The sequence below is a fragment of the Pelobates fuscus genome, chromosome 3 (genome assembly GCF_036172605.1).
Source record: "Pelobates fuscus isolate aPelFus1 chromosome 3, aPelFus1.pri, whole genome shotgun sequence".
Classification (NCBI taxonomy): domain Eukaryota; kingdom Metazoa; phylum Chordata; class Amphibia; order Anura; family Pelobatidae; genus Pelobates; species Pelobates fuscus.
Genome location: NC_086319.1, coordinates 172,788,320 through 172,808,082, shown reverse-complemented (window position 1 = coordinate 172,808,082; position 19,763 = coordinate 172,788,320). Strand labels below are relative to the sequence as shown.

General features: G+C 44.3%; 1 protein-coding gene across 2 annotated transcripts; it reads right to left on the bottom strand.

The window, feature by feature from the left end:
* Positions 1–14,470: 14,470 nt before the first annotated feature.
* RHNO1 (RAD9-HUS1-RAD1 interacting nuclear orphan 1) lies at positions 14,471–19,643 on the bottom strand. Of its 2 annotated transcripts, none has more exons than XM_063445336.1 (3): positions 19,569–19,643; positions 17,485–17,795; positions 14,471–15,783 (listed from the first exon to the last, which is right to left on the bottom strand). In XM_063445336.1, the coding sequence occupies exons 2-3, from the start codon at positions 17,647–17,649 to the stop codon at positions 15,208–15,210; spliced, it is 741 nt and encodes a 246-aa protein (XP_063301406.1). In that variant the 5' UTR covers positions 17,650–17,795; positions 19,569–19,643; the 3' UTR covers positions 14,471–15,207. The 2 variants fall into 2 exon arrangements, with proteins under 2 accessions (XP_063301406.1, XP_063301405.1); XM_063445335.1 differs by having other exon boundaries at positions 19,378–19,602.
* Positions 19,644–19,763: the final 120 nt, after the last annotated feature.

The following is a 19,763-nucleotide window of genomic DNA, read 5'->3' as shown; positions in this document are numbered from 1 at the left end:
TTACATGGACAAAGTGAAACACTGACACTGCAAACATATAATCCCCTCCTCTCTGCCCGTGAGATAATTAGGTAAGCTAAAGGATAACCCAATTATCTCCAGGCAGAAAAAAAAACCATATAAATGACATATCCCCTGATAGCCCCGATCTGGGTGACCAACATATTCAAAAATCACCCAGATCGGTTCAAGGGTTTTTCAAAAAGTATGGAAGTTATATTTTACCGACCGCACACGAGGCTCCTGCCCAAAACAGTACCATGAATTCAGTATGTGCGGTCGGTCTATTTAGAAAAAGTCAAATAAGCGAATGAAAGCATGAACAAAGCCCCCTGGCTCATAGGAGCGATTGTTCCCCTTGTTTGTGGGAACTAAACTACCGAACGGCGCTCTCCTAGCTGTTCATGGAAAGGAAGCAGGCGTTCGTATGTTTTTAGCGGTGTTCGGGAAGTTGAGTGTCCGATTTTAGTTCCAGACACTCGACGACCAAGTCACGCTGCCTCCTTTCGTGAAAACAAGATGGCCGCCATTTTCTCTGCATGGTGGCGTTCGGCTATACGAACGGCCCCCACCCAGACAGCGCGCTCAATTGACAGTTCCCTTTGTAGATAATGAGTCAGGAGGGTGGTCGGTGTTCGGTAGTTTCATCTACCGAACAGATAAAACATAAAAATAACAAATGGCCTTACAAAAGTCCCGAATTCAAAGTCTATTTTCTTCACAGGGGGGTGCGTGGGGAGCGACTTCCGGGTGACCGGCAATAGGGAAGCGCACTGCACAGTGCTCCCCTCCTGCCTGTCACAGCATGTTGCGTGAGCGAGGAGGCGGATCGTGGTAGGGGAGCTTCTGTTCCCCTACCCGGTCTGACAGGAAGCAGTTCTGTGCTCTGTGCTCTGTGAGCACTTCCTGTCAGTTCGGGAAGGGGACCAGAAGCTCCCCCACCGCGGTCTGCCTGCTCATCAGGTGATGCCGAGCGGGCACAGGGGAGGGGAGCTAAAGAAGGGAACAGATGGGGACAGAAGCTAAAGGAGGCAAAAGTGGGCACAGAAGGAGAAGGGGGTGCTAAAGAAAGCGCAGGAAGGGATCAAAAGAGGGCACAGAAAGGGATGGGAGCTAAAAAGGGGCAAAAGAGGGAACAGAAGATGAAGGGGGCTAGAGAGGGCAAATAAGGGGAGATTAGCTAAATGGGTTAAAAGAGGGCACAGGAAGTGAAGGGGGGCTAATGAGGACACAGGAGAAGTGCAAAATAGGGCACAGAAAGTGAAGGGGGCTAAAGAGTGCACAGAAGGGGCAAAAAGGAGCACAGAAGGCAAAGGGAGGCTAAAGAGGGTACAGGAGGGGAATAAAAGGGCACAGGAAGGGAGGAAAAAGAGGGGCTAAAGAGGGCAAAGGAGAGGATCAAAAGAGGGCACAGGAGAGGAGGTGGTCAAAAGAAGGGCACAAATTGGGAGGGGGCTAAAGGGTACTTAGGAGGAGAGTGGGCAAAAGATTGGCACAGAAGTTGAGGGGGGCTAAACAGGGCATTGGAAGATAGCTAAAGATGGGTACAGGATGGGAGGGGGGCTAAAGAGGGCAAAGGAGGGAAGGGGACAAAAGAAGGGCACATGAGCGGAGCAAAATAAATGGGCAGGAGGGGGCAAAAGAAGGGCACAAGAGGTGGGGCAAAAGAAAGGCACAAGGACGGGCTGAGAAAAAAAAAGTAATACAAAGGGCCTGAGGGGAGGGCACAAAGACACAGAGGAGCTGGGGGGGGGGCAAAGACACACAAAGGGGCTTTGGAGATCAAGAGGCACACAGAAAGGCTGTGGGGGAGAGACAGACACACAAAAGGGGAAGAAAGAGGCCTGCCGGCCGCAGAAGCCAACCTGTCAGCCAACCTGCTACCCGGCTGCAGCAGCCAACCTGCCAACCAGCTGCAGCAGCCAACCTGCCAACCGGCTGCAGCAGCCAACCTGCCAACCGGCTGCAGCAGCCAACCAGCTAGCCGCAGAAGCCTGCCAGCCACAGTAATTAAGGTGAGAAGAGCCAGAATGGAGTGAAAGAGGGCCTGGGAGACCCCTCTCCAGGACCCATTAGATTTAATTGTAGTCTCTAATGGGGCCTTGGGGGCACTCTTTCTAACATATAGTTTACAAACTTGCACAGTACATATTCTTGAAAACATTAAAAAATACTGGACCAGCCACGGGTGTCAAATAGAGTAGAGGAAATATAAGATTGCCTACAGTCCACTCGAGGAGAGAAAGAGACACACTGGGGGGTGAGGGGGGATAATAGAGACACACTGAAGGTCTGGGGGAGAAAGAAACAGAGGGGCTGAGGAAGGGAAACAAGAGACACACAGTAGGGCTGGTGACGGGGAGAATTAGAAAGAGATAGAGGGGCTGAGGAAGGGAAAAAAGAGAAACACAGAAAGGGCTGAAAATGGGGGCAATGACACACAGAGAGCCTGGGTAAGGGGGCAGTGACAAACACAGGGGCTGGAAAAATTGATAATTACACCCAGAGGGAGGGGGTAATAGCACACGTTAAGTGGCTGGGAACAGGGACAGGGGTCAGGAGTAGGGAACAGGGACACAGAGGGGCTGGAGAAGGGGACAATGACACAAAGAGGGGATAAATAAGTGGAGAATAACAGACACTGAGGAGCTAGGGGAGACATATTGAGCTGGAGGAAAGTAAGAGACACACAAAGGGGTGTAAGACACAAAGGATAAAACACACTTAAGGGGGTGTAAGATACACAAAAAGGGGTAAGACATTCGAAAGATGGGATACGAAACACAAAAGGGTGGTTAAGAGACACACAGGTGAAGATTTTTTTTTCTAACGCAGACTCTAATGGATACTGAGTCTTGCTCTGTTAAGGAGACCCCCCTCCAGGGAGCATTATTATTAATATTACTATTGGCATTTATAAAGTGCTGTTGAAGTGTTGGGGGTGCAATCTGGAAAAGGGAAGATGTGTGGCAAACTCCCCTTTTTCTGTGAGTTTGCCACGAGTTTTTGGAGGGGCTTGGTTGCCAGCCTTTTGCCCGAGGACTATGGCCCATGTAGTAGACTGGGATACAGACTGGAGAAAGGGCTTTTGTTCGTGTCTTTCCCCCCAGTTCAGTCTATGGGACAGCAGAATGGATTGAGCCTATGGTGGTCGTTAATACAAACAAACTACCGAACAGCCGGACCACACACAAGTGGAGTGTGTCCCTCATTTACCTCCCAGGAGCTGCGGTTAACCGCAGCCAATTGACAAACGGCTGGGTGGTCGCCGTTCATATAGTCAAACATGTGGCGACGGCCATCGCGTTCAGCTGTGTTTGGTCGTCGAGTTCATGGAACTCAAATCGGACACGCGATGGCACAAACACCATTGAACTTTACCATCTCCAGAACTGCAACGCCACTTTAACTTTGGCTATTTTCACGAATGGCCCCGTTCGTGCATTCGAACGGAACTTAACTATGGGAAATAGACCGGCCGCACTGCCAAAATCTGTGGAACTGTTTTGGGCAGGAAAGCCATGCTGCGGTCGGTCAAAAGAGACTTCCATAAACCCTTGAACCCATGACGTTTTGACTATGTTCGTGGGAGCGCTATTCGGATATATTGAGCACTCAGATCCAAGCTATCTGGGGATATGTCACATGTGGGGGTTCAGTTCTATAAAACATAAGTTATGTATTTTAATGTGTTTTGTTGCAGTTGTAACTTAGAGATATTTTCTGTACATGGAGATAATTAAGTTTACTAAGGTTACTTAAGCCAATTATCTCCAGGATAGAGGGGAGGGAATTTACGGTGTATGTGGGAGTGTTACTGTTAATTATTGTTCCAATTGGTTTGTGTCCCTGTGTTCCATCAGGTCCAGAGGGTGTGCCTCTGGCCTGAAAATGTGTATAAAAGAAATGCCTTTGTGCTCAATAAATCAGATCTTGTACCTTCATGAAGTTTCGGCTCATGCTAGGGTGATTGGAGAACTTTGGGGATTGCTATAATCACTATACTCCCCGGGGTATAATCACTAAGCTCTGGTAAGAGCTTGTTCCTGTTCCTGCTCTCTGGATTTAAGAGAGGTCTACCCACTGGAAGCTGGACCCTGGTGTTGGGTCCAGAGTGGGTGTAGACAGCGTGACCTCAACCAAGCTGTAGGGAGAAAAACGCCTTGTGCCTCAGCGCGTCCCTGTGATATTGTGCCTGCAGCAGTTCTGTCAAGTCCCTCCTCAGCTGTAGTAGTTTGTCTTGGTGTGTGGGTTGTTGTTTGCCCTGTTTGAGGTTATCTATTGTTTGATTTTCCTTGAGAAGGATGGCCATTGTGGCCTCCCGTTGTTTTTTAATATAGCGCTTTTTTGTAAGAAATGTCCCCTTACTACGCTTTTGTGTGCGTTCCAAAGTAGTGTGGGGGATGTTTGGGCTGGTGTGTTTGTGAAATAGTCCCTCAAAACTGTCCCGATGTCCGATTTTACGTCAGGTAGAGAGAGCATGTAGTCGTTAAGGAGCCACTTGGTCACTGTCGGTCTATAGAGGGGGGACGAGAGTGTGATAGTCACTGGAGCGTAGTTGGATCACGTAGCAGTGCCTTGTTCAGCTGGTAGGACTAAGGAGAGATGGTAATGTGACATGAAGAAATAATCTATGCGTGTGTAAGAGTTATGTGGGTGGGAGAAGAATGTGTAGTCTTGTTCATCTGTGTGATAGGCTCTCCAGCAGTCAATGCGCTATGAGTGATTTGATCATGAAGATATGTTGGGCTGTGCCTGAGTAAAAATCCCATTTCAGGTCTAGTGTAAGGTTAAAGTCTCCCCTCCAGGATTAAAACTCCCTCTGAATTTTTGTAGTCGCTGAAATATCCCGTGGGAAATTGGTGGTTATGTAGTTTGGGCTTTGCCCATTCCTTAAAATGTGTTTCTTGGAGAAAAACTATGGAAGCCCTGGAGGAATGAAAATCTTGCAGGGCACTACCTTTTTTCTGGTTTGTTCAATCCTCTAGTGTTAATAAAGACTATTGTGAGATTGTCTGGTGTCGGTCACATGGTTGGCGCTTGTTAGTGCCGCAAAGTCATCAGTACTCAAAAGTCAGGGGAGGGGCGGGAAGAGTTGAAAGTGCAGAAAGAAAAAGCAATAGGAACCGTCACCCGGTGTGACGTTGGGATAAAGACGTCTCAGAGCAGCTATGCCCGAGCACACCTGTGAGCCGGGAGTCCCACCCACCTGATTGAGAAGCTCTGTACTGTAGGAGTGGAAGGAAGCCAAGAGCCTCCGAGTGAATCGTGACCAGGGCCCGCTCTCAAACAGGTCGTCACGTGACCACTGTCTGTCTTACAGAACCCAACTCGATCGGAACCACTTGTTTCTCCTACACGGCCCAGATGGGTATGATTATGTTGTAGGTATCCTCGCCAGAGGAAATATGAATTATTTGAGTTAGTAAGTATTAACATGGTACATTTTCAGTGGAAAAGTAAACAACTTATTTACAATAAGTTCTAAACATTAAAACTTTTCGTGCTAATAAATAATCTCAGCAAGTTAGAAAAATTTCAAGATTTGAGTGTTCAGGTACTAAAAAAACAGATAATCCAATCCACCTGCCCCTTAATACACCAGACCTTCTTAAAGAAACACTATAATCACCAGAAAAACTACAGCTTAATGTGGTTGTTCTGGTGCCTATATACTGTCCCTGCAGGCTTTTAAATGTTAACACGGCCTTTTCAAAGTGTTTACATTACAGCCTAGGAACACCTCTAGTGAACACTTCTCAGATGGCCACTAGAAGTGCTGCCTGGTTCAATGACATTCAGCGTCTTCAGGCTCTGCATGGAGATGCTGAACTTTCCCTATAGAGATGCATTTATTCAATGCATCTTTATGAGGAGATGCAGATTGGCCAGGTCAGTGTTTGGATCCGCCCCAGCCGCCGCCTTGGCTCAGATAATCAGAATTGATGATCTCAGTCATTCCAAAGCTTATCTATGGGAAGGCATTGTAATAGGCAAATATGATTAATTCTGATGTCAACCAAGGAGGCGGATTGGTGGCGTAGCCAGCACCGAAAGACCCGCACAGCCCTAAAAATAAGGTGTTTTCTAGTTTAAGGGGGGAGTTTATCATGTTTCTTAACACTATAGGGTCAGGAATACACATTTGTGTTCCTGACCCTAAAGTGTTCCTTTAAACTCCTAAAGACCAATGTTGCTCTGCTCTGTCTTTGCAGTCTGGAGCTTAAACTATTGCAGCTTCAGAAGTTACCAGGATACCAGTATTGACAACGGATAAACTGAAGGAAGCCAAGCACAGAGAGATGGACACAGGTTTCTTCAGGAAGGAAGAGATTCTTTATTCGGTTCACCGATCGGGACTCAGAGGGACTAATGTCATCAAAATACAACAAGTTCTGAGCCCCGGACAATAGTGTAGGCCCCTTATATAGGCATGTAACTCCTCCCATAATAAGCTCCACCCACACATTCTCTTAACCAATCAAAACGAATAAGAACTAACTTCCTGTTCGACCGCATGGCTTGTCCAGCACAATGGAGGAGGGGAATACTATATCCGGTATTCTCGCACATGCTCCGTACACTACTGATCGTATCTTTGCCACGTGCAACCAACCGACCGATACGCCAGTATATACACGTACACATGCCACGTGGTAATCTCGGCCTACTAAATTTATTTTTACCGAGATTCCGCCACATTCCCCCCTTTGATGCCTCTGATATTTCACAATTACGGAGGCATCACTTAACCTTAGTTTGCATATACCTCAGGTTACCATGAACCAGACCAGACTTTTTGATGATGTGAATCCCTCAACATTCCTCTTCCTGTACTAGTTCTCCCAGATTTAGAGCCTCATACCTATATATAGACATTATATGTGCAGCAGCCTTTCTCTCTGCTATATTCTCTATAATGCTCTGCACAGACCTAACTACTAAAGGAATAAGACATGGTAGGAGTAGACACAGCATTAAGATTAGCATGACTCCACCTACCAATGCCTTAAGCCCTCCAAACTGTTCATACCAATTACCAAACCAACTACTTGGATTATACCCTTTCCATACCTGAGTAGGCACATGCGCTAGTTTAACCATATGGCTAGTAAGCTCAGCTATTGCTTGCCCTTCATCATCTATTTGAAGACAGCAATTGCTCAGGTTAAACTTCCCACATACACCTCCCTCTACTGCCAATAGGTAATCCAAAGCTAATCTATTTTGGTAAACAGCTGTCCTCATCCTAGTATTATGCTTCGCTAGAAGATTGAGCGCTTGTGAGGTCTCATTAGTAATTATCTCAACCACCGCCTGTAACCTTATAATGCGGTTGAGCATATATATTGGGGTTCTATATCCGAAAGTACCATCCTCTGCCCAAGTGGCTGGCCCATAATAGTCTATAATACGCTGGGGAGGCCATTCATCATCTTTCCAGGCGCCTATCTCTATGGGTCCCCTTTTCTTCCTATGATTCACATCATACACTTTAACTCCCAAAGTCTCACCTGTTTCAATAGGCAACAAGAAGAAGGATGGTTTGAGCATACCCAACACACATGCCCCTTCCCAGTCCTGTGGTAACTCCGAATAGGCCTTCTTACCACAGATCCAGTACAAATTTGCTGGGGCTTTCCAACTAGATGTAATAGATAAGTCAAACCACACGTCCTTTAAATTGGTATATCTTGCAAACGGGTTGGGTGGTTCGGAGACATTTGAAGCTGACCACCAGGTTGTATTCTTTGTACTATCATCATAAGCTTTTTGCCCTAGAGTTAATTCTCCTACAGTTGTCATAAACATTATTCCTTTCCTTGCTATGCAAACCTAACCTATGATGGAGGTCTTTAATCTCTACTCAGATTTACCTCTAACACTCATTTGATGATCAGCTTGTGAAGATATTATTTGTTCAACTGCCTCAGAACCGGACATTACCTCCTTTGCTTCCCAAGGCCATTGGTCTCCCATGTTAGTACCTCCACACACATAGCCGTTGGTCACATTAAGACTACCAGCAATACTTTCAGCTAAATCTATAAACAGGTTTTTAGCATTATGGGGGATCTTATTATCTACACTCATCTCTTCATAAAAAGAATGGAAAACCTGATGAGTTTGGGATGCTACGGTATCGGTCTCTATCCCTATAAACAATATTGTCCCAGGATCTAAACCCGTCCCATATATCTGAAACCCAAATAAATTACCGAACCTATCTAAGAACTGTTCAGGATTATTTATAAGTATATGGACTGGGTTACATTCCATAGACTTACAATATGGTTTGGTAGGCAACTTAGTAACAATCATATCCTTGTCTGCTGTCTGTCCCCAAGTTGCCCACCCCACACAAGACCAATATGGGCAATAATTATAATCCTTATCTGGGCATCTTGGACTTATGTACTTGTTTTTACTACTGGGACAAATATATTTATCGTTAGACCCATACGTTCTCTCCCATTTAAGATCCCCACATACATTCCACGGTTTTCTACCACTTGATATCGCCTTACATGCATCAAATAGCAGAACACCCGAAGAATGTATGGTTTCTAATACAGTTTTATTTATTAGGGTCCCCTGTGGATCTCCATTCCTGAGGGTCAACCAAATTGTACGGGGTTGATACTCCGGATTGAAGCACTTAGGTTCTCCTACTCCTAAATGGCATACACTATATTCTATACCTAGGTATCTACACCTAGACACATATCCCTTACACTCATATTGTGAATGCCAAATTAGGGTCTGAGAAATATGATTACCTGTTATAGTAGTCTTAATGCAAACCTCACAGCTAGGAGTGTCGGTACCTCTACCTTCCTGAATATAAAGACACAAAAATAAACATTATCAAAAACACTTCTTTCGACGTCTTCATCCTCAGTCTTCGTCCGTGCGATGGCACCTCAGCTTCCAGGATGTAAGGGCTGCAGGGAATGGAGTTCTGCTCTTCTTCACAGGGGTCCCTTCGAGACACCCTGGCTTATAATACGTGGGTGAGTGGTCAGGCGTTATTATGGCCGTCAAAAACACTCACTTACTAATCTCTTTAAATACAATTGTAATCCAAATGTCTCCTCGTCACTCCGACTGAGTCGTGCGCTTTAACCGGATCTTGCAGGGATTCTCTGGATCTGGTGTAGCTTGCCAAGAATCTACTGCTGCTGGTTTAACCCTGGAGTGATGAATCCACGGAGTCACTTCAGCCACCTTTATTGCTGTAGGGGTAGACAAAAGAACAACATAAAGACCCCTCCACTTAGGCCCTAACGGTATACTGTTCCACTCTTTAATCCACACTTGATCTCCTGGATGGTAACTATGAACAGGGGGATAAATATTCACAGGTAATCTATCTTGTACCCATTTCTGTACCTCCTCCATAGTCTTACCCAACTCTACAACCTGCTGACGGGGAATTCCTTCTCCCAACTGACTCAAATCCCCCCTTAAGTTACCAAGTACGGGAGGTGGACGCCCATACATGATTTCAAAAGGTGAGAGACCCATCCTTCTGGTAGGTGTACTACGAATACGTAACAGAGCTATAGGCAAAAGAACATTCCACTTAAGCCGAGTTTCTTGACACATCTTTGCCAACTGGTTCTTAATAGTTCTATTCATTCTTTCTACTTTACCAGAACTCTGAGGTCTATATGCCGTATGAAGCCTCCACTTTATACCAAGGATATGAGTCAGTTGTTGTAGGCACTGGTGAACAAAGGCTGGACCATTATCCGATCCTATAGAGCATGGTAGTCCATATCGGGGTATTATTTCTCGCAGCAGGAATCGCACAATTTCTCCTGCTTTCTCTGTACGAGTAGGACATGCTTCTACCCAGCCTGAATAGGTGCACACAACTACTAGTAAGTAGCGATGTCCACCAGATTTAGGCATTACTGTATAGTCTATTTGTAGATCGGACATAGGGAGTCCCCCCCATATACTGAACTCCTGGTGGTTTCACTGGTCCTTGCCTTGCATTATTCTTAGCACATATTACACATCTTCGTACAATGGCTTGAGTCAAGTTGGACAATCTTGGTATGTAGAAATGTTTTCTGAGAGATTCTTCCATACTATCTCTTCCAGAATGTGTCCCGTTGTGATAGTTCTGGACAATTTCTACAGCTAGTGATGCTGGAATAACTATTCTTCCATCTTCTAAATAATACCATTTGTTCTCCAGGTATTTTCCAGGTTCAGTCTTTAACCACTCTTCTTCTTGAGCTGTATAAACTGGAGTCCATTGAGACAGTGGAGTCGGTATAAGAGCAGCTATATGTTCCACATATTCCTCTCTTCCTGATTCAGCGGCACGCTTAGCTGCATTATCTGCCATCCGATTTCCTTTGGTTACATCACCATCTCCTCTCAGATGCACCCGACAATGTATAATACCAACTTCTTTCGGTTCCCATACGGCTTCCAGTAGTTGTAATATTTCAGCTGCGTACTTGATTTCTTTACCCTCTGAATTCAATAGTCCTCTTTCTTTATACAAAGCTCCGTGGGCATGAGTGGTTAAAAACGCATACTTGGAATCCGTATAGATGTTCACTCTTAAACCTTCAGCCAATTGTAACGCTCGTGCAATCAATTCTGCCTTCTGTGCCGATGTTCCTTTTGACAGTGGCCGAGCTTCTATCACCTTGTCTATCGTTGTTACTGTATATCCTGCATAGCGAATCCCTTCTTTCACATAACTACTGCCGTCCGTATAGTACTGGACATCAGGGTTCTGGATGGGAAAGTCACGAAGATCTGGTCTACTTGAAAATACTTCATCCATCACCTCCAAGCAATCGTGTTGACTTTCAGTAGGTTGTGGCAAAAGGGTAGCTGGATTTAAAGGACCACTCTAGTGCCAGGAAAACATACTCGTTTTCCTGGCACTAGAGTGCCCTGAGGGTGCCCCCACCCTCAGGGACCCACTCCCGCCGGGCTCTGGGGGGAGGAAGGGGTTAAACTTACCTCTTTCTCCAGCGCCGGGCGGGGAGCTCTACTCCTCCTCCTCTTCTTCCTCGCGACGTCATCGGCTGAATGCGCATGCGCGGCAGGAGCCGCGCTCGCATTCAGCCGGTCGCATAGGAAAGCATTCATAATGCTTTCCTATGGACGCTTGCGTGCTCTCACTGTGATTTTCACAGTGAGAAGCACGCAAGCGCCTCTAGCGGCTGTCAGTGAGACAGCCACTAGAGGCTCTGGAGGCTGGCTTAACCCTCAGAATAAACATAGCAGTTTCTCTGAAACTGCTATGTTTATAAAAAAAAGGGTAAAAGCTAGCTGGACCTGGCACCCAGACCACTTCATTAAGCTGAAGTGGTCTGGGTGCCTAGAGTGGTCCTTTAAGGTATTGACAGTCTCTAAATGCACTCTTGGGTTTTCACACAACATAGCTTGATACTTAGTCATGCGGCTGTTACTGACATGCGGCTGTTACTTAGTCATGCGGCGTGTCCAAAATGGGCGTAATCATGGCCCTAGTGGACAAGCGAGTCCTGGCCACCATGAGGCGACATTGCTCCTCGTGGCATACTCGGATCCATCCTGCCTCCATCAATATATGGAAACTGGCCGTAAAGTTCAGGCCTACCTGATACAGCCACGTGTACACGCTGTACCAGATTAGGATCCAAACTGCCACGTGGCGGCCATGCGGCAACCAAAGTAGGCCATTCCCTATTACATAATGTTATCAAGCGTGCTGGAGACATTTTTACCCCAAAATCACATTTAGTGTATCCCTTTTTAAAATTCTTTAACATGCATCCTAAGGGATCCAAAATCGTCGAACCTGACGCGCCCATACTTAACAATGGAGCGTTGTTTCCAACGGATACTAAGCAAACACTATCAACGGTCACACCCGTTCCCTCGGCAACAGCACCACGTGGTACAGTTACTAAGTGAAACGCACACAACAAATCACTCAGGGAATTCCCGTACACACACAGCTGTTACACCAGTCACTAAGTACTAGATACTATGCCCTTTGGCGAAACTATACAGTCACCCACGCTATAATTCCCTATATTTGAATTACCCGTCTATAACATACCCCAGTAACATCGTCTTTACAAACAGTAGTTAGTTACAGTACGGTTAGCATAGGTTAAAGTACAATTTAAAGTCACAGTACAATTAATAGTGGTTATGGTGTTAGACATGCAATATAGACGACAATTATTAGTACTTATTTACAATGTCAGTAATTATACATGGTTATGGTACCGTGCGCTATAATACAGTTACACACTATTCACACTCTCGCTAGACGGCAGAGCTCAAGCTATCTAGCAAGATATCCACGCTACTAAAACAATCTTTAACACATATACAATTCCCAACTAATCTATTGGCCAGTACCTTGATGGACTACCTAAAACTATCTACATCCGTTTTGGTTAGCCACACTGCCCAAGCACCACATATAGCGAACTAGAGGGCGGAATTTACAACAGTACCCTCTTAGTCTGTCTACTCTATCAAAAGTCTAGTGGGTTCCAAATTTACACGCCTTCCCACTTAGCCAAGATAGGTTGAGATCTAGCGAACCGAATTTACACAGGCGCCGCTTAGTCTCCCGGTCCCTCCGACCTAGCGAACGAAATATACACCCTAGAACGCTAGTCTAGACAAGACACCGGTGTCCGGCTAGGGCTATTTACACAGGACCCCGCCTGACTCCAAACCAAAATTAAACGGGCTTACTAAAGAGCGTTTAATTGAGCGGTGCGCCTTCGCTCCTTCCCTCCACTGGAGGGGGCCAATTCCATACACAAATAACCCCTTATGGGCCTACCGCATAATCGGTATCCAGAACCCCTAGTGGGTCCGCCGTCTAAAACAGCGGTCGTCTTACCTCCTCGTTCCTGAACCTGAGTTCACACTCATCGACGGGGACACCCCAGCACTTACTTCGTAGAGGCCGATGATCTCCTGGACAACAGACCAGTGGCGCCGAGACGAAGGGAGGTCCACGCAGAAGTTCAGGGGTGCAGCCGTAGAGAACGTGGGCAAAGATAGACCGTCTCACGCCTCTGCTTCTCAGCTACCGTTGAACGATGAGCTTCCCGGCCAATGCACCAAATGATACCGGAGAAACTGACGGAAGCCAAGCACAGAGAGATGGACACAGGTTTCTTCAGGAAGGGATTCTTTATTCGGTTCACCGATCGGGACTCAGAGGGACTAATGTCACCAAAATACAACAAGTTCTGAGCCCCAGACAATAGTGTAGGCCCCTTATATAGGCATGTAACTCCTCCCATAATAAGCTCCACCCACACATTCTCTTAACCAATCAAAACGAATAAGAACTTCCTGTTCGACCGCATGGCTTGTCCAGCACAATGGAGGAGGGGAATACTATATCCGGTATTCTCGCACATGCTCCATACACTACTGATCGTATCTTTGCCACGTACAACCAACCGACCAATACGCCAGTATATGCACGTACACATGCCACGTGGTAATCTCGGCCTACTAAATTTATTTTTACCGAGATTCCACCACAGTATCACATACAAAATTTACCAAAGACAGCTATTTCATTATGCTAAGAACAAGTTGCTTACAGAAAAGCAAGAATGTAAGGGACAAACCTATTAGGGTCCAAATTCAGCATCAACCTCCTGCAGTGCAAGATGAAGTGGACCTCCAGCATCTTGCAAGCCATATTGAAGAGAACATCCAGCAGGTTTTAAAACCTGCTCACAAGCCCCCACGCCACCTGTTCTCCAGCACCTAATCTAGAAAACCCTAAGGGCCTTTCCAAGAACTGATGGAGGGGACCATCAGTCAATGCAAGAAACTCAATATCCACAGCATCTTCCTGACCAACTTGAGGAAATTTAAGCCCAAGAACAAGGTGTCATTTGCTTGGAAAGCTATGGACTTGGGGAATTTATCATCCAGTTACATTACAGTAACTGGTTTCACTTTAAGTGCATGGCAATATGGCCACAGGAAGGCTCCACCTGCCCCCATTGCAGAGCCAAACCAATTATCTAAACTACATAACTACTATAACTTATAGACTGTATATGGTGCTATAAACGAATACGTTGAGACCCTCTATTTTTCTCAAATCATTTTCAACAGCTTGACAAAAATCCTAAGGTATACACGGTACACATGGCACATCCCATTAACTTGCATACGTTTTTAGGTGCTGCATATGTAGCAGTGATAAATCACTTGTTTTTTGAAAAACAAGCCGATACATCGTCCACTACTACCATTCCCTGAGATGCCCCTTACTACTTTACAATCCAGATGCCCAATGTGAAAGGGATGGTGCATTTCAGAAATTTGCAACATGATAATTACACATATTAACATGTCTTAGTTGCATAAATTCATAAAGTTCTAAACTGTCACATAGAGTTTATCATTAAACCACAAATACAGATTTATTAGACATCAGTTTGTTTGAGAAGCATGAATTGAATTTATTTTGTTATCCCATATATAAACACATAATTCTCACTACACACAAAGTATGGCATGCACTCTCAATCCCATGAAAGCAATGCAAATCACATATTCATAAGCTATCACCTGTTCACTTAAACTGTACACCTAAAGAAATGTATATTTACAAAGTGAAAATGTAAGCAGTATAAAATATACTTAAGTGCATGGTGTGTTAAATGGTTACACACAAAATACAGTAATTATTTTGGAGTATTAACGTAGACCAGTGATTACATAATTTGGCACTGAAGTTGTTGCCAAGGTCATAACTGGGATACCATAGGCAGCCCATAACTGAATAAAACCTGTCAGTTTCCTGCATTATCAAAAGCTTGCCTGCAGTCTATAGCACATTTTGTAAGAGTTTCAGGGCTTTCCTGTTTACAATGAGATATAGTACACCACACTGTGAAGTTTATCATTGTGTAATGTAAATGAGACAATCACTCTGTGCATGTGTATCCTCAGCAGATCAGGCTCATATGTTTAGTGACCATAGTAGAGGTCAGTTAAAACTAATTATGTATTTGCTGCCAAGATCCCACAGAGTACAATGGACAGACCAATATTCCCTGTTCAAAAGCCTACGAGAATCCTGTGATTAGTGAATTCTGCTCACTAATATCCGTGAAGACGCTGCAATTCAGTCAACATGTGCAAATGACCCTAATATGCTGGCAATGCTCTGTCAAATGCCCGTTCTCATTTCTTCACCAAAATCTGACTGTTCTCAAGTCTTCCGCGTTCTGTCAAATATCTCATGAATCGTTCCCGCCTCCTCCATGTGACACGCATTCCATATTGATGTTCTGGAGTGTCTTCTGCTAGCACCTGCACAGAGTCTCCTACTTGTGAGTTGATGAGCCTGTCACGCTGATCGGACTTTTCATTTATAATAGGTGTTCGTTGTTTATTCGAGAGTTGCATGCTTTGTTTACATTGTAAACTTTTATCTGGAGTCAGCAGATCTGGAGGACTTAGGGTTCTGTTATATGAACTTTCCTGGGGAATGGGAGACTGTGGTAATACAACTACCCTAGATTCAGTACACATAGGTAATGCAGATTTTTTTCTTGAACAAACAGATCTGGTCTGTCTTTTTTCAGAGGTTGCTTTGCTCGTGAATGACAAAGTGGGAAATTTACATACAGTTGCTCTGCTTCTAATGCAACTTGTATTCCTGGATTTGTTGTGTATGGTGCTGTTGATGGATGTGTGTTGTGGACGGCGACGGCCTGGGAAATGTAAAGGCTCGGTTTGATCAAACTGAGGAGATACCTATAATGAAGAAAAAAAAGAAAAAAGTGAGAGAAAGAAAGAATAAAAGAAAAATAAATAAGTGAACAGAGCGAGTTAATCCAGCAGTGCAGGACAGTGTTATTCAAAACTAAATTCATAATAAATGTAAAGTAATCTCCACTTAAAATGAAACAAAAATCACCTTGCTGTAAGTTTACAGTGAGAACAAATTTGAAAATTGGCATGGGCTGCCACTGATCTGAGATCTAGGGAAATTAAATATAATAAATGAGCTCCACATGGTTTCCCAAATTTGTATTTGTTTTAATGTGAAATAGTAATAATACCAAACTTTTGTGCAAAAATAAAAATTAAGTGACTACAACATAAATGTTAAACTACAAAATCTAGCAGAGTTGCTTGCCTCTATACATCTTTTATATTAGGTATCATTACAAAAACCATACAACATACAATTATCATGGTGGTTGGGACTTGATTTGGTTAATATTCTCTGTTACCCAACTCTGAAGATTGCCATCTCGTCTGTCTTGTTGAATACATAATATGCCTTCTTTTTATTAGCTCAAAGTACACACTTATGCAGTAAGGGTGCACCTCCAACTTACTAGTTGTGAGTGGAACTCCGTGAACACCTGTATGTATATTCATACAATAAATTTAGCTTTATGTGAGTCCTTCACTCAAACAATTTTCGGTTCTATCTACTGAAGCACTCTATCACACAGTCTCTCACTAATTCCTATATTTTTTCTACAGGGATTCCTTTGCGACTTACCTGCATAACGAAAGCTCTGACTCGAATTCGCCACGTTAGAGAGCTGGTCTATGTTCGGGGAATATCCCCCAAACAGATTTGAGAGATTCCCTGTTCTGGGGCTCTTGTCTGTTTGGTGAATTTTCCCTGAACATAGATTCAAGGGATTTCCTGCACTAGTGAGCTGGTCTCTGTTCGGGGGAATCCACCTGAACACATACCTGCTCTCTAGCGCATGTGAGACTTGGTTATCTTAGCATCCTCGCTTACCGTGCATAACCCTTTTTTTTTTTAAAAATCTGTAAATATCTTCAGAGCATGTGTTAGGCTAACACTATATTGTCGTCATTTCCCCCCCCCCCCCCCCCCCCTGCAGCAAAGTGTTAAAGATCCTATTATATGCTGTTTTGGGGTCAAGAAGGAATTTTTTCCTAGTTTGTTGCAAAATTGGAAGCTCTTCAGACTGGGTTTTTTGCCTTCTTTTGGATCAACAGCAAAAACATATGTGAGGAAGGCTGAACTTGATGGACGCAAGTCTCTTTTAATCTATTTAACTATCCTTTAAACACTTACCTGATTCCAGCAATGAGGACCCTCGCCGATGGCTCTGTTTCCACCTCCTCAGACAGCAATTTTTTTTATTTCTACAATAAAGAATACTACCAACAACCCTGTTTCTCAAAGCTTGCTACAAATTATTACTTATCTCGTCAATTCTCCTCATATCAGACCTTTACTAGATCCAGCCCATAAATTTTACTTCCCACTGCAAGCCTGGAGGATCTATGACACACCAGGAGGTTAATTTTCACTAGCCAATGGCAGAGTGCCAAGAATAACCAAGGTAGTTTAGAGCTACTAACTGGTCAATTAATCTAGCAGGCACTGGTAAGAGGGAAAAAAGGAAGAATATTACAAATTCACAAACGTTCTTCTTACTGCTTGTATTTTTCATTACTTACCCAGGATACTGATGTACTCTCATCCAGGGGCTTTGTTGGTACACATACAGTGTCTGTCTTTTCTGGGTGAGGCCCATATTCATGGAGTTGACCTGGCTTTGGGCTTTCTAAAAATACCAGCTGAGCTTTACGTGGGTTATATGCAATGCGTTTCCTACGAGGCATCAGCACTTAGAGGACAGAAAACCAGGAACCACATGGTGCCACAGACAATGGTGGAAAATGCCCAGCAAGAAAAAAAGCAGTAGGGGCACAGGAAACATTAATTGTACTGTCGCAGAAAGTCTTGTAGTTGTATGGCAGCCGCAAATCTACGAGAAGACGGAGATGTAAACATGGGGTTTGAACTTAGTAACCAAGAAAGGGGCAAACATTACAAAGTGATTTGTAAGTATCAGACAATGGATACATCTGTAAAATTGACATAGCAATGAATGGGTTAGAGTTGCTAGACAATGGTAGGTCCGAGTTGTTGTTTTTTCACTAGGTAGCCCTTTCGTTAGTACATTTGGTCAGTGACCATCAATAAGGAATGGTAATCTAATATACACCCTGCAGCAATTTAAATGGACACTCCAAGCATTATTGACTGTTACAGCATGCCTGGCAACTTAAGTGGGGCCTGCCAGACAATAGTCACTATCTCCACTGACAGCCGGAACCTCTTGCACAGAGTTTTTATTGAATTTCTTGAGTTAAACGCTGGGCCAGCTTGATGCAGAGCGCTTCCGGCTCTCATGAAAGTAATAACTGGCATCTGGTAAGGTGATAAATGGTTTGACTTTTTTTGTGAGGGCGCCAGGTCACTCCTGGCAGCATAACTAATGAAGTGTAGTCGTTATGGTGCCAGGTGTGTTCCTTTAAATTAAAAGAATAAATCACAAAACAAACAATCGCAACAAAACAATTTCAGCATCTTACTCCAGTATATCTTGCTTAACAGTGAATTTATAGGCCAAAATAGCAATATGTAGTGTGGAGAGTCCATAAAATTCTACCGACAAGGGCCAAATTTTTACTCACCAACGTCTAATTGAAATTTTGGACCCTGTGCTATGCAACATAGTCACTATAACTCACTACTAACATGTGGTCAAGAGTGTATGGGTGCAGATGCTAGCTTTGTGGGGTTTTTCCCCCCTCAAACTGCTTGGGAATGGTAAGACCGCCGTCCCCTCTTCAACCAAATTGATAATACAGAATTTACACTTATCAAAATCAATCCAACATGAACAGCACTGGTACTGGGCATTATTCACCCTGATTAATCTGCGAATAAAAAAAAAAAAAAAAAACTTACCTGGAATCCAGCGCTGGGTGAAGCTCCACGCTCTGATTTTTACACTCCCATTGATGTCTCCGTTTCCTCCTCATGATCCAATCAAATGCTACTCATAGAGAAGCATTAGATTGGACCGTTCTACCGGCTCATGCGTAGGGAGGGAATTTAGGTCTCCCCTTGCACAATGAAGTGGTCTGGGTGCAGTATCCCTGTCATTTTAACCCTGCGATGTAAAACATTGTAGTTTTTTGTAGAATCTGCAATGTTTATATTGCTGGGTTACGTCCGCCTCTTGTGGCGGTCACTGTGACAGCTACTAGAGCTGCTTCCGCTTAACTGAGTAAAACACGGCCACGTGATGAAGCAGCGCCCATACTATAACACTGATTTAATGCTTTCCTATTGGGAAATTCTAATTTGACATGCATGCGCATTAGCTCCCCAATACTCCTCTCTGAAGGGGACACGCCTATTGGTGACTAGTGCTGTGAAAGAGCATTACCGGCTTCCTCTGCTGCAACTCATTATCTGGACAGTTTAAATAATTGTAAAATTTGGGCCAAAACAAACAGAAAAGAGAATTTTGTAGTTTTTTTTTTTTTTTTATTTACCAGTTATTCATTATTTTGTGGTCAGTTCTCGGTTTAGTGAATATCTGAGGCAGCTATCCGGTATCTTGCTAACTGTAATCACACAGACCCGCTGCCTGCATGGCTATTGTGTATCAGGATACACAGAGCGGACACCCTGAACGCGGGCGGCTCTCACACGCTCTAACTGAGGGGAAGTGCAGCTCGGTTACCTCCTCCTTCATCCAACAAACCGGATATCCGCTCTACTCCCCGTTATCCCGGTGTCAGTTCGTTTTTCCCCCCTTTCAAGTGACGTAACCAGCGGCCAACACTTTCATTGGTTGTTCGTCTGTCTACTACATCGTCGAGCATTGTGATTGGTCTACCTGCAAACGACTAAACGGCTGCGTCCGGATTTGGCAATA

Excerpts from the sequence above, each read along its gene's own strand:
- RHNO1 (XM_063445336.1), bottom strand. The coding sequence starts at position 17,649 with ATGCCTCGTAGGAAACGCATTGCATATAACCCACGTAAAGCTCAGCTG. Across the intron at positions 15,784-17,484 it reads AGAGTACATCAGTATCCTGG|GTATCTCCTCAGTTTGATCA; the intron begins GTAAGTAATGAA and ends TCTTCATTATAG.